Source organism: Chinchilla lanigera, unplaced genomic scaffold (assembly GCF_000276665.1).
Source record: "Chinchilla lanigera isolate Chin_1 unplaced genomic scaffold, ChiLan1.0 scaffold00073, whole genome shotgun sequence".
Classification (NCBI taxonomy): domain Eukaryota; kingdom Metazoa; phylum Chordata; class Mammalia; order Rodentia; family Chinchillidae; genus Chinchilla; species Chinchilla lanigera.
This window is the reverse complement of record NW_004955474.1, coordinates 236,287-251,425: the sequence shown is the minus strand read 5'-3', so window position 1 is coordinate 251,425 and position 15,139 is coordinate 236,287. Positions and strand designations below refer to the sequence as shown.

The 15,139-nt window shown below is 41.8% G+C and overlaps 1 protein-coding gene and 1 long non-coding RNA gene across 2 annotated transcripts in view; one reads left to right on the top strand and one right to left on the bottom strand.

The window, feature by feature from the left end:
• Positions 1 to 1,070: 1,070 nt before the first annotated feature.
• On the bottom strand, positions 1,071 to 4,100 carry Cxcl8 (chemokine (C-X-C motif) ligand 8). The gene is made up of 4 exons (XM_013502794.1): positions 3,938 to 4,100; positions 2,919 to 3,054; positions 2,576 to 2,659; positions 1,071 to 2,166 (listed from the first exon to the last, which is right to left on the bottom strand). The coding sequence occupies exons 1-4, from the start codon at positions 3,999 to 4,001 to the stop codon at positions 2,145 to 2,147; spliced, it is 306 nt and encodes a 101-aa protein (XP_013358248.1). The 5' UTR covers positions 4,002 to 4,100; the 3' UTR covers positions 1,071 to 2,144.
• Positions 4,101 to 5,742: 1,642 nt separating this feature from the next.
• Positions 5,743 to 15,139, top strand: part of LOC106146346 — a 24,761-nt gene continuing 15,364 nt past the window's right edge. The window contains exon 1 of the long non-coding RNA XR_001230746.1: positions 5,743 to 5,906. This is a non-coding gene — a long non-coding RNA (uncharacterized LOC106146346). The remainder of the gene's footprint in view (positions 5,907 to 15,139) is intronic.

The window sequence follows — 15,139 nt, the reverse complement described above, 5'->3', positions numbered from 1 at the left end:
TTTGAATGTAATACCATTAATCATAATTCCTCCTTGAATTTTCAATTTTTATATATTCAAATTTTATTAATTTTTGAAAACCACATATGTAAACCCTCTCTGGTAATTGTTTCCCTGCTTCTCCATTGCTTTTCTTATTTTCTAACAAAGGCAGTGAGGTTCTGAGTGTAAACTATTTATTACCCCTTTGAATTGGTAGCTGCCAATCATGCTAGCTTCCTAACCCTGCTAGAGCACAGTACACATCATGTTTCGTGCGTCTAGGAGCTCAGATGTACTATCTTCCAGTCCTGTAGGGCGGAAGCCCTAACTGGAAGGGTTAAGTGTGCCGTGTCCCTCCTGAGGGAATTAGGACAGAGACCCTCTCCTTACCTTTCCGCCTGTGGAGTAACCTGGCCGGCGTGATTCATGCATTTTCCTTGTAGCGCTTCAACCCTCTCTTCCATCGTTCCCTCGGGTCACTGTTTTCGGCCCTCCAAACCATGCGATTATATCGGGTCAACAGAGATAACCCGGGAGAATCTTCCAGTTGCCAAATCTTTAACATGAGCACGTCTACGAAGTCTGGAAGCAGTGCCTAGTCCATTACGACATTCATTCACTGAACGATTTAGTTAATTAATGTATTTTTAACTTTCAGATTTTTGTTTTCAAATATGTTTGGTCTTTGATCATATTTTAAGAACTTTTCCTCCGGTGTTTCAGTTTTATTCCCTATTACTGATAAGCACCCCATAAAATGTACAGTCTTCCTTCTTTAACTGAATGCCCAGCTGTTTAAATATTCAGACACAGAGACTAGTTGATTGAAAATCTGAAATCGTCTTTATTAGTAAAATGAAATACAGTGGAAAACTGAGAAAATTTCAACATGCTATGGAATTAACTACTGTTTTTAACCCATGATTGGAAAGGAAATTTGTTTTTCTACAATAAAGTCTTATAATTTTCAACACGATATATAAAATTTTAAGGGATAACTATTTATGATTTCTAAGTCAAAATGTGATTTTAATATAAAACAAAGATCCTTAATAGATTTAATCCACAAAAGAAAGACAAACGCCTGATGACTTTGACAGTAAATTATATTTTAAACATTTTATATTTCCATTTTCATTTCCATAGTATCAAAAGCAGTAGAGAGTATCTTTCGGAAAACGTAAAAGCATTTTAAAGTTAGACAAGTGCAAGGATATCAAAACTGATTATCAACACAACTAAAATTTCAGATAAGCAACATACATTAAAATATTATTTTTAAATTAAAGTAAAAATTTAACTGGTTGTCCTTTTATTTGTATTTTTTTTTTTTTTGCTAAATCTGGATAGCCTGATCCAAAGTTCTCGAATATAGTATCATTCAATATCTAAAATAAATAATAATTTACTATAACATCACACTACCCTCTCAACTGTACTTCTTCCTTCTCTGTTTTTTCAAATTTATGCAGCAATATTACAGTATTTGATGCTTAAATAAATACATAAATAATAAATAGATGACTAGTTACACTTGAAGATAATTTACGTGATCATGCAAAAAGTTAAAGTGCTTCCATGTGTCCCCATAACATCCGGTGAGGAAGGGTGGTGGCGGATACTTCTTCCCTAGTTGAGGAATAGATGGAGCTCCAAGGTGCAGATGAGCAGGGAATCATGGTCTTGGCCAGTAGAACTAGGGTGGCAGATTTAACTCGGAACAGTCAGGGTTTTCTGGCTGAAATTAAATTTACAAAAAACATTGCTGCCCTATCATCTAATGCTTGAAGTGTCGCATTTCTAGCAAACCAATTCCTGAAGTAGAAAGCCAGTTATTCTCCTAGCCCTTGATCTCAATTTTGTCCTTTGTGCAGTGTCCCATGCAATATCTAAAATGTCCTTACATTTAAAACAAGATGTTTCATTTGTCATAGATTCAAATAAATAACTTTTAATATATGTATGTCCTGGGTATTGCGTGGAACAATGAAAAAAAGCTGTTCATTGCCTTCTGAAATTCAAATTCAACTGGGCATCCAGCGTTGCGTCTGGCAACCTCTCTGCAGATCCGCAGCATAGAGGAAGTACTGAAGTAGATTTGTTGGAATGTCAGTGGTATCTTCACTGATTTTCTTGGTTGTCATGGAGAATGCTTTCTTTTTTTAAGAATCTTGGTCCTCAGCCCTGAAAATAGATACAATAGAATTTAAAAATTGAATATTATTAATGTTCCAATAAGGAGGAAATTTGGGACCTTGAAAATCTATTTCCTTAAAGAAGTAATGCAGTCTTAGACTTTCATACGTTAGAACTGCCCTGTCATTTCAACTGTAAATGGGAAACCAGGTCAATTGCCATCTAATGCAGGATGTTTTGGGGGAATAAAAGGGAATTTAACTAATGACTCAGGACACAGGCATAAGCTGAGCTCCCCTGGGCAAAGCACAAGTACAGCGAATTCACTGTCACTGCTATATTTTCTTTTTAATTAAGGGAGATTGAGAGCATCAGGAAATGCATAGGCTGAAGTTTAGACTGTACATCTCTGAATCAACAAAAGAAGTTGAATTTAGAAAAAAACAAACCAACTTACCTCTTCAAGAATTTGGCCACAACCTCCTGCACCCACTTTTTCTTGGGGTCCAGGCAGAGCTGTCTGTTGTCACGCAGTTTCACTCTGAAAGGAGAAGCATGGTTCACATCAACGTCGGGATTTAGTTTTGTTATCAAATCACAGTTCTTTAAGTGTAGGTGTGAAAATCTAAGTCCAAAGGAGGCACGGATGGTACCAAGTGGAAACGTCATGTAGGCAAGAATTGCTGTCCTGCTTTGCTCACTACTCTATTCCTAGTGCTTTGGGCTTTCCTGGATACTTGTACTTTCCTCAGTCCTAGGATGGCTAAAGCAAATTTTCTAGTCATTTGGAGAACACTCACATGATTTCAGACTTATCACAGCGTGGTCCACTCTCAATCACTTTCAATTCTTTGATAAACTTGGGGTGGAAAGGCGTGGAGTGAATCTTGACACACTGACATCGGAGCTCCGTAGTCAACTTCGTCACAGCAGTACCTGTGATAAACAAGACAGAGAAAAGGATTAAGGATGGATGCCATCAACATGCACGGCTCTGCTAACGACTCATTTTTTAATCCCAGCACAGTTATCTGAGACTGGAGAAAGTCTCACATTTCCAGTGAGCCCATCGCCAACCCCGAAGGTCAGATATTTTCCTATAGGCCTTGAACTTGTTTTGCTTTTTGCTCTAAAAACAATTATCACTGAAAACACAGAATAGTGTTCCACCTGGAGTGGGATTGTCTGCGTTATTTGGCTATCCCATTGTGCTCTATCTTTTACTCAGTATCACATAATCCTCTACAACACCACAATGCTATCTCTTGTAGCCAAACTGATACTCACAACATACAAATTGCTTCAGAAAGAATTAATGGAGAATATCAGTGACAGCCACAGAGATGCCACACGTCTGTAAAACCCTCAGTGCTTGAAAGAAAACATATAAAAACTGCTTGCTCTAAGCACAATCCTTCTAAAGTCTTCATAAGGGGGAAAAAAGTCTTGTAATCAGGGTATCCTTCAACCAAACAGGAACTGATAGCTACCTGAGGTTTTTCAAGAAAGTACTCAGTAAATTGAGTTCAGTTCTGAGTTCTCTTGCTCAATACTAATAAATAGTTTGGGTGATTGTGGCCCTCACCAAGATACTCTTCAATTTACAGAATTAAATTGAACAGAATTCTAAGAACAGAATTATTTACAACGATCAAATTTTTTTCCTTTTGTAAGAAAATAAAACTTCAATTTAGCATTAAATAGCTGCAGAGATTATTTTCTCTTCCTGATGCTCACTGTCCATGCATGAAGGATGACCTCGCCACGGGAGGGCCACAGTGAGACGCAGGAGAGCGCTGTGGACAGAAGCACTGCTTACCCTCGCACAGAGCTGCAGAGATGAGGAAGGCTGTCAAGAAGGCCACAGCAAGCTTGGAAGTCATGTTTACTCAGGTGAGTGTGTTCTTCGGTTTCCTGCTGGCTCTTGTCCTCGAAGCTCAAAGCTCCTGTGCTCTGCTGCCTCTGAGGATTTGTGCTGGAGGGAGAGCTCTCCTGCCTTTTTATATCATCTCAACCCTAGAAAATAGATGCACCCTCATCCTCACATTATGTCAGAGGAAATTCCACAACATGCAACCACGGCCTGCCCCTGAAGCAAACCTGAGTCATCTCACTTCCTCGATTGGTTCCTTATCACGTTTTCAGTGTTACTGAAGTGTCTTTGGACCTTTAAAATAGTCTTCATAAGTGCATTTTTAAATATTCAAGTTTTGCAGTTTGATAAATTGCTTTCAGTGGTATTTTTTTATATCTATAGTGAATGATCATCCATAGTGAGAGAGTAAAGTTGTCAGATCAAGGACATTGCTGATTAATCTTTCTTCTTCCTTTTTTTTTTTTTTTTTTGGAGACAAAGTCTCACTAAATTGCCTAGAGGGGCCTTGAACTTTCCTGCTTCAGCCTCATAAGGAGCTGGGAATATAGAAGTGCACTATCTTGGCTGGTTCCTTAATTCCTCTTTTTATAGCATGATCTCTTTTTGCCTTTTTAGGAAAATTAAACATGTTCTAAAGACAGTAAAGGTAATCCTGTCAACTACTTTTTTGGGTAAGTGGTTTATGATGTCTTTTCTAAACATGTTAGAGAGCGTCCAGAAATGGTTACTGTTCTCATGGAACATATTACCACTTTTCAAAAATTTTACTTCTTAGGATACGTTAATAGCATTGATGGGCACACCTGCTACACAAAGAACTAATTCATTTCCACAAATATCTGTTAAGTAATTTCCTGAGGAATGTGAGAGTCTGTTATGGTTTGTGTCTGGGTGCCCCCCCAAAGACACATGCAGTCCTGGGGCAGGCTTCTAGAGCTTATGATTGATTATGAGTGTGCATTCTACACCTGCTCTGGAGCAGATAGTTTGTATCCAATGTAAGGGATGGAAAGAGGCTGCTTGCTGTTGCTGCTCCTCCCTTTTGCTCTTGCTGCTTTTGCTGTTTTCTGCGACCATCAATGGTTGCCCTATGCCATGGGCCACCCTGCCTTGGAGCCAGCCAAATATGGACTGAAACCTCCACAAGCTGTGAGCTAAATAAACCCTTCCTTTCCTTAATTCTGGGTGTCAGGTATTTTGTCTCAGCAACGAGATTAAAGTAACCAAGACAGGATCTAAAAGTGGAAAACCTAAATAATTTTTCTTATCATTTGGTCTATCAGAAGGAGGAAGCCACAGAAGCACTCAGTGAATTAGAGAGCAGAGAGGCGGTATTAATTCTGGGGACAGAAGGGGATACTTTTCCAAAAGCAGCTCAGTGTGTGGGAGGATGGGGAAACCTTCACAGAAAGAGAAGAAAGCAGGCCAGGTGCGGGCGGGAGGGACAAGCGGCAATATGAAGATGAGATCATTCCCTGGCTGTGGTGTCCTGGGCTCCTAGGTGCAATGTCATGGCAGTGTGAGCTATGTGTAAAGCACAGTACACATGGAAAGAACTCCTGCATCCAAACTGGGGCGCAGCCACCCTTCCTTCACGCTCCTTACCCGAGGAAACCAACACTGATTTCTGAAGACCCATAACCTCTAGTCAGAACAAGAGAGTGAGAATTTTCCTTGAGCATGAAAAGGCAGCTGCACTCAGGTTACACACAGTGCAGCTTGCTTTGATGTCTCTCTCCCTAGGAAGCACGACACAGAAGTGAGCTCACCCACAGAAGGTTGTGTGGAGGAGAGTGCCGCTTCCAACTGCTTTTCACAAAGGGTAGTTGGTGAGCAGTCATACGCCTTTATCTGCAACCAGCCCAAGGCTGAGGACAAGGAGTTCCTGAATTACATTCCCTTCTACAGCAAAGTAAGTGTTTATTCAAGCAATGCACTTCCCGTTGTTCTCAACTCTAGTGTTTCAGAAACTCAGCTGCCGAGTTACTCATCTATAACATGTTGACTGTATTGTAGGAGGTGTGAATACTACAAATAAAATATAGTACGTGATTCCAAGAAGTTTTCGGTCCAGTGTTGCCTCTGGATCATTAGCCACACAAGCAAGTGCCACGTGGCCTTGGGTGTTTAAATACAGATGACCAAAGGATTTCTAAAAACTAACAAATGGACTTTGGGTGCAGTTTTGATAAATGAGGTTTTTCCAAAGGAAAAAAAAAACCTCAACACTGTAGTTTATATTGGTGAGCAAGAGGAGGAAGAAAGGCCAAGAGGACTGCTTATGCTAGTGAAGGAAAGACAAGAACAAAGCAAGTGAAATTTAAGAGCACAGGAGCTGTCAGGATTTATAAAATTGCTTGGCATATGGAACACAGTGTGTGGAGTAACGAGAAAAGAATGTTTGGGCCAGATGTGTGTGCTTGCACGCACGCACGCACACACGCATGCGCACACACTTACACACATGCACATTTTTAGAAAAGTCTGTCTTTTGCATCATTGATATTGACGTGTTTAGTAAGGACGCACCCTGGCATAACTCATTCAGTTCATCAAACATTCATCACGCCATTGGCACTATTGACATGCTGAGTGCTTGGAGCACGTGCAAATACTACTCTAGTTTTCCCTAAGAATTACCTTTGGAGTTTTGCTGCATCCCACTTACACAGGAACCTTATTTCACTCCTATTGCTATCTCCCTTTCTACCTATCTTAGCCCCATTCACTCCCAACTTCATCCTTGGAGGTAGAGCGAGAAGACTCCATTTAGTTTTAATACCTACATTTATTAAAATGAAACACTTACCAGGCAGAAACTCCTCTGTTCATCTCTCACAAGGTAACCTTCAAAACAGAGTCCTAGGACACCCGCCTCCTACTGAAGAGGAGAGGATAGACAAGGACGAAGTGACTGCAGCGGGCAGCAATTGTATCTAAGCCCGTTTCTGTGAGGACAACGCTTTGAATCACTGCATCAAGCAGCAGCAGGGTACTTAAGGATATTCTGCTTTAACATAGAACAGGCAAAGACTAAGGTTGACTAAAGCTGCATATAAATGCAAGTGCAAATGATGTTTTGTCACCCTGCTGGGGTGATTGCGGAGTTCATGGGACTCCGACAATTGAGTTGTTTATTTGTGTCTAACCAACTCCTGAGCCACAGGGCTCATTTAGACACTGATCCAGTCTATCATCCAAGAAGCAGAAGCTATAGAAAGACTCCAGACAAAGACAGCATTTGCTGCTTCCCACATCCACACATAACTCCTTTCCCACCACTTCTTCATAAACACTCTGAACATTTCCCTGCTGTGTCAGATCATCTGAGCCTCTGACTCTCACTTCAGGTTCTCATTTCAGAGTGTGGGCTTTCGTGTTAGCCTGAGCAAAGCTTCATTCACTTACCCAAGCAGAGTGTGGTGGGAAATATATGAGATTTGCAGGTAGATGAACATGAGCTTGAATCTTGCCCCCTGCTTATTAACCAAGAGACCCTGAGTGATCTGATGCTAAGTCCAGGCTTCAATTGCTGCTGCTAAAATCAGAGACTCCTTTAGATTTGTTCACTGCATTGAAGAAATAAAGTCTCAACTCACATCTCCCTTTGAGGACTTTAGCCTCATTTTATCGATCCTGTACATTAACCAAATTAAACACATATGAAGGTAGCTTCTAATGCTGGAAATGCTAAAAAGTCATAAACATAAATGTGTCATAAACATGCCTACTTAAATTTTGGTCAACAAAACTCAGTGGATTGACATAAAGCATATTCTCAGCTCTGTGCTTGGTTAGTATGATGATGTGATCTGCTCCGGTATCCCGAGGACATTTCAGATCCGTCTTCAAATCCAAATGCCTGCAGTTGAGAGTTTGTAAAAATACTAAGCACAGTTTGTCCATGTGCTGGAAGTGCCTCATCATTTAAATCAAAGCTCTATTTTCCAAAATCTTGCCAAGTGGAGAAGCAGATACTGAACACACTGGTCTGGTGCAACATCAAATCAGAATAACTTGGCTGTAGGGTACTCATAGGTGTTGAAATGCAACAAAGCTACACCTTCCAGCACCTTCCCCTACCATAGCCAAATGACTTCAGAAAGTATTGATAACCTCACTGAGCTAGTTTTAGCTTCCTCAACAGCAAAATGAAAGCACAGGTCCTTAGGAAGATGCCAAGGGTGGTGCCGGGCACACTGGAGCTGCTGGGTAAGTATAGTTTTTGCCTCCTATAACCTGTCTCCTACATCACACTTCCTTCCATCTGGGTTGCGAAAACGTTTGTTCTTAAAAGCTTACCAACTGAAAAATAAAGTTGTCTCAACACTGTAGACCTCTTCTAGCTGGTTTTTTTCCTCATTATAGAAGCTTCCTATTTTATACCAAATAGTTCAAGTCACATTTATGACTATTGATCTACACAGAGCATTGCGTTCCATTTCTAGTGCTAAATCAGTATAGTTTGGAATATGAAGGACAGGTTTGGGGGAAATGGCTAGTGTGCAAACAGGTATTTATTAAGGGTTTGGGGAATCTAAGGTTAGTCTGTTTTTAATATGAAAGAAAAAAATCAGATACAGATAATTACTTGTATCCACTTGTCTTGGTTACTTTTCTCTCGTTGTGGGACAAAATACCTGAGGCCCAAAATGAAGGAAGGAAAGGTTTATTTCGCTTAAAGTTTGTGGAGGTTTCAGTCCATACTTGGCAGGTTACAAGGCAGAGTGGCACATGGCAGAGGGCTACAGCTCATGGCAGCAGAACACAGCAAAAGCAACAAGCACTAAAAGGGAGGAATGGCCACAAACAGCCTCTTCCTCTCCTTTACATATGCAAACTGCCCACCCCAGGGCGGTGTAGCTCTCACACCCATAATCAATCAAACTCTAAAAGCCTACCCCATGACTGCATGAGGCTCTGGGGGGACACACAGACACAAACCATAACACCACTTCTTCCTCTGTTGAATTTATACAATAAACATATGTATGCACCTATTTCCTTTGTTAGATTTAGTTGGAAAGATTTAGGTATTTTTACTACTATTACTATGTGTTTACAGTAAAAGATATCTTTTGAGTGACAGTGATTATATATTATTTTTAATAAGATTTTCTTCATTCCAAGTAAAGATCACAGAAAATAATAACATTTAGCAGAAAGAGAATTCACTGTGTGATAGATTATACGATGGATGCACATATAATTATTCCTTGGGGAAAATTAGATTTATATCAAGCCACTAAGACAAGTGACTGGGGGAAAAAAAAGTTCAGAAATCCTGAATAGGTGGTATGATAATATAGTGAAAATTTTCTTTTTTCCTCAGAGCTCCTTTATTATTTTGCTAAATGATTTTCATGGACTTGTGACTCTTTAAAAGCCAGAGTGATTTGAAGAAAGTGGCTTAACTGGAAAAACAAGTATTATGTTGTCACTACTATATTCTTATTCTTACAGTGTTCCTTTTCATAACATTGATTTTTCTTAAAGTTCTGGTTTCAAAAATATAAGCTCCACCTTAACCATTGCTTCCACCCACTTTGACCTTAGAGACTGTTGAAGTATTTATGATAAAATTTGGCCTGGCTGTAAATTCCATGTCAGTGGTTCCCATAAACATGACGATCCCTCCACGCACCTGACAATCTCTTGTTGACATTGTCTCAGCCGCTGCACTGGAAATCCCATGAGCTCACAGACCATTCAGCCCTCTTTACACTGCCTCCAGCCGGTGTCTGCACATCACAGATGCTCCGTGAGGGTTTCCTGAATGAAAACACAAATTCCCCAGTTCTCACAACTGCTCCAAACAGGAGCAATATGAACATAAGGAAGTGAAAGGGCTTATCTTTGTGTATTTCTGTTCTCCCTGGAGGACAATTATTTTATTTATATAAGCCCAGGAGAATTTAATAAGGAAAGTACAGTTTTAGCTCATGTTATGATTTAGCAATGGTGGGTAGATAAAATAACAACCAGTCCTCCCATTAACCATCTACTCTCTTCCAGGCTCCCTTAGGCAAGGATAAATAAAATAAAAAAGGTAGTAGAGTAGAGTAGGCTCCAGTAGTATAAGAGAGGGAATGCAGCCTGTGTGAACTGCGAGCAACTGGCAAAGATTAAAACCGAGTTCTATTTTCAACTGAAGTCACCCCCTCAGTGAATCTGATGCAAGACTGGGCCAGTGGCAGCAGCTGGCTGAGGGGAGAGTTAAATCTGAGTTTCTCCCTGATTTCCTGCAGCTCCTTCAGATAAGATGCAAGGAAGACCATATGATTTTTTCAAATAAAAGGGAAACCAAATTAGAAAGTAGTTGAGATTATGTGTAGATTTAGATATGAGTCCTCCAAATTTTCGGCAAAAAATAAGTATATAAAACTTCTTAATTTTTACATTCCTTGTGTGGAGTTGGTATAAAAAACAAAAAGAAAAACAAAAAAAAACAAAGGGAAACAAAACAGAAACGACTTCTGAGTCTATCTGCCTTTAATCAGGAGCCTCTTATTCTCTGAATTCCAGATTCGAGGGCCTTTGATTTTTAGATGGCTAAGTCTGTAACCTAGTACAACTGACTATTCCCACGTAACTCACCTAGAATATGTCTTTCTTGACTTTCTCACATTGCTTAGGATATTAAATCCCTCTTGTGGTCCATAAACCAGGAAGGAGGAAATCACTGACCACAGGCTCTAGTGAAGTTTTGAAACAATGAAAAATTTGTCTACTCCAAAGCTGGTGGATGAACTTTCCACACACTTCCTTTTCCCAGTGAGTGAGAGACAGACTTGGAAAACACCACCAACACCTGCAAAGCTGGATATGAAAGCAGCGTGGCAGGTGGGGGTGGAGGTGGGTCCCCTGCTGAGAGACCCAAAGACAATGAAGCAGGCATAAGAGCCAAGGTTAATGAGAAGACTTAAAATGTCATATTGCGTTTCTGGGCTCAACCTACTTAGACTTTAATAATGGTTCTTGAGAATTCAGGAATTCAGTCAAGAATAATTGTGTTAATAGGATCTACTTGCTAAGCATGTTCTATGATTTTATTTCGTGTAATTTTCACAGCAACGCTGTATTTTGATATTGCTGATTCTCTGATGTTTATTCCCTGATAAGAAAACAAACTCAAAGAGATTAAGTAACATGCAGAAGGTCACCTGCCCAGGAGCAGGGAGAGGTCAGAGTAGCCGAGCAGAGCGTAGAGACTCTGACTGCTTTAGCAAGTTCTCTTGTGGGTCAGTGAGTCTCACAGAATCAGTTTGGAGCATGTTTCTCTTCTTTCTCCCATCTTCCTCTGCCAAAGAGGTTTTAGTAGGCAGCCAAGAGGATTCAGTGAGGAGAGAAGGTCACCATTACCCAGGGGCAGGGCCAGTCCTGTCTTCTGTCAAGGCCTTGGGCTGCACATGCGTAAGACAAAGGGATCTGCCTACACTGTCACTTCCGATTGTTGGTACTCTGTGGAGTGTCGTGCATGTGAGACAGATGGAGGTCTTCCCCTGGGAGCCTTGTCCATCTGTAGAAGAGAGGACATGTGCCAAATGCTCAGATTTGGCAAAGTTTTAAGAGAATCTATACTTATACTTGAATAGGACTAACCAAAATATGTCATTTCTAAAGTTCTCGCCCATGCTGGGAGGAGTGCAAGGGTTTAACAAGGTACAAGGCTAGAACGAGAAGCCACGGATGGGGGACGTAGTCGTCAGATGCTGCTGGAAGGAAACGCTTCCTGTGTGCTGCGCTTGCCAGACTTTTCCTCTTTCTTGGCTTCCTCATGACTCTTAAACAAGTGACTGCTTGACCCTGTTGTTGAGAAACATGTAATGTGATTGAAGCTGGGGAAATAACTTAAATGCAACAAAAAAGAAAGAGAAAACCCACTTGAGTTGCCCCAAAACATAAACAACAAATTTAATGGTCACCATTTGAAAATACATGTAAAGAAGTCCAGGTTCCCCTGCAGGCAGCTGCCAATGGCTGTCCACAGGACACCTTCTGGACCCCACACGCTTTTCTAGGAGCCTGGAAGTATTTGTGAAAAACACAAACAGAAATGCCCAACTTAGGAGGGGGCCTCAGGTAAGTAAATGATACGAAATTCAAAAGGATGCAGTAGGTGGGTGCAGCGGTGCAGGTGTGGGGCCAGGCAGAGCTTCCTGGAGAGGTGGACATCGAGTAAGGAGCTGAGTGGCCTAGGAGCTGGCCTGGAGGCTCTGTGGAGACCATGCCAGTGACCTGTCTATGCCATGTGTGTCTGAGGATCGGTAAAGAGGGCAGCAGGCAGGAGCAGGGACCACCAGCAGGACAGGAGGACAGAGTAAGGATGGCAAGATGTGACACTGTTTGCTGAGAGAGCGAAGACTCGGAGAGACATAAAGTGAAGCAGGATGATCTGTTAAGGAGTAATGCGGAGACAAGGGAGAGATGGTGGTCACTGGGGGTCACATTCTGGGTAACTGAGGGCAGATACAGCCTGAGATCCTAGGGGATGGAGTGGGAGGTACAAGAAGGAGAATTCACGGCTGATGAGGGTTTTATGTGTGACCATAAACCCTATTATCATTATCGGCATCAACTTTATCTACTTGGACACCTGTGAGAAAGGAGCTCAGCTAACACTGCTGAGCTCAAAGTCAGCCCCACTGCTGGGCGGAGCAATGCCTCTGGCTGGTGCTGAAATCCACGAGAGGGTGGCAGGTAAGGCGAGGCAGGGGGAAACTTCACTGCTGTGTTCCAGTCAAAAGTGTTGCAGTTAACTCGAGTTCCCACCACACCCTTAGCAACTGGTGATCTTATCTCCATTTTTACAGCTGAGTGATTTAAGCTGGAACCTGCTCTCTTTGACCCCAAAGTCTGGACTTTCTCCCTCTCCACAGCATAAAAGCCAGATGTGCACGGAGAGTGACCCATGTCTTGAAAGCCGTAATTCAACAAATGCTTGTAAAATTAGAAGATAAGGTCATTAAAGCATCAGGCAAAGCTTCTGATGGGTCTGAATTTTGCTGCTGGAAAGAGTGAAACATGCCTAGTCACCAGCATCACCTCCAGGGCTGTTTAGTAACGTCTGTGGTTTGTGAGCAGTTCAGTACATGGGCAGGCTGGGAGTAGTTCATCTGTCCAAGGCCTTGCGTTCACAAACCTCAAAGCTGCTCCTTGGTGTCACTAATAGTAAGGCCACACCTCAGACACAGAGGTGCTCTGATAAGATTGAAAGCCCAAGGCCTTTGACATTCAGCTTGGAACTCTTCTCCCTTTCTGAAGAGTAAGAAGGTATTATGAAGTGTGCGTATGTGTAATAAGATGAATACATTGCAATATATTTGTTCAGTCTAAAAAATGTTAGTTTATTAAATTTAGACATTTGTTTTTAAAAATTCTTCCAGTCTTGTCTTAACATGTCTCCCCTAACTCCACCTTCTGTTCTTCAACATATTGGTATTTGAACTTTTTTACAAAAAGAAGAGAAAGAAAGAAAGAGAATGTCTCAGGTGCACTCTGACCTTCCCATAGGGGCACCCTTTACCTCCACGCGAGCGCGCGCGCGCGCACACGCACACACACACACACACACACACACACACACGGAGTGAGGGAAAAGGAATTCTGGGAAAAGAGCACATCTTTAATTTCCTGGGACAAGTTAAGTATTCCAGGACAGAGGGAGCTACGCACAGGTCATAGTGGGTGATTCTGAGACCTTGCCTCCCACTGAGGAACTGTGTGGTGGGCCCTTTATCATACTTGGGAAATGAAGCAGGTACCTAGGTGAGAAGGTAGAAAGACTTCTACAGAGACAGAGCAAGGGATCCTCCAGACAGCCTGTGTATCCCAGTGCCAGCCCCACCTTGTGGTCAGAGGCAGCTGCTGTGCAGGGTCATTTCCAAAGCCACAGCCCACAGGTAGAGCTGGGAGGGCTCCAGGTGGGAAGCGCAGCTGGACCTACAGGTAAGCATGAGGTCCCTGTTCCTCAGCCTTTGTCCTTGCTCTGGCCTGCTCCCAGCTCCCTGCTCATTTCCTGTGTGTGCCCGCATGTCAGCTATGGATTGAGACCCTGGAGTTTACCATGCGCTGCCTCTACCTTTCCCCCCATCTACCATTTTCCTACCATTCCCAGGGGAATTTGCAAAACCTCTGCAAAACCAGGCCTCTCACACTAAAACAAAGGCCTGCTCCTTCCGCTAAACAGGGTAGCATTAAGTGTCTTAGTTTAATTCATAGGGACCAGAAGGTCTGTAGCACTGCATCAGCTATGGACTGGGCAGCAGACTGCATGAGTCTGTGTGGGACAGTGGGTAGTCCGTCTGTCCAGTGAAGGCAGAGGGAGAAGCAGGGAAATGAGATGGGGCAGTGGAGAATTTTTTAAAGGGTGGAGAGGGGAAGGAGGAGAGGGGAAGGAGGAGAGGGGAAGGAGACCTATGCCTGGAGTTCCTTGAGCCAGATTAAGGGGTGCATTAGGAATGCACACTTTCTTAATGTGGAGACCTGATGAAATAGTCACGTCTTCAGAGTACGCAGCCTGTAGTACAATCACACAGATGTCTTCTTTAGTTGTAAAGTACACACATCAATAAACGGATAATAGCTGGGGATGTAGCTCGGCGGCACAGCACCTGCCTGGCAAGCACACAAATCATGAGTTCGATTTCCGGTACCAGAAAAAAACCCAAAAAATAAAATAAAATAAAATAAATGGATAATATTAACCATTTGTAACTGTTTAGAACAGTGATAAAGTACACTCACGTTTTTGTTCTCCTATCAACACCAGTCATTTCCAGAACTTTTAGTACCAACTTTAAATAAAAATTGTTTTGATTCTAACTGAAGCCCTGACATTCAGTAGAAGAGATCATTATCTGAGGTACCAGCTTTTCTTTGCCTGGTGATTAAAAAACAAACAAACAGAGGAGATCAGGTTGTTTTAAAAAATGGCACCGTACTCATAAGTGAAATAAATCAAACATACATGTGCAAGCACCGCATTGTGTCACTAGTGTAAAACTTGAAAGAGTTCATTTAAACTCGGAGGTATGATAGACACTCTGAAATGATAGGAAACCACCGAAGAGTAAAGGGCTTCTGGGATGTGGGAAAAGAGAAGGGAAAGAAGGAGAAATTTTGTATGTATGTATATACAGGATA

What these genes read in the sequence shown, in the direction of transcription:
- Cxcl8 (XM_013502794.1), bottom strand. Translation starts at nt 4,001, where the DNA reads ATGACTTCCAAGCTTGCTGTGGCCTTCTTGACAGCCTTCCTCATCTCT. An exon ending in CTCTGCAGCTCTGTGCGAGG is followed by an intron (nt 3,055 to 3,937) that starts GTAAGCAGTGCT and finishes TGTTTATCACAG; the next exon opens with GTACTGCTGTGACGAAGTTG. An exon ending in GTGGCCAAATTCTTGAAGAG is followed by an intron (nt 2,167 to 2,575) that starts GTAAGTTGGTTT and finishes ATCTATTTTCAG; the next exon opens with GGCTGAGGACCAAGATTCTT.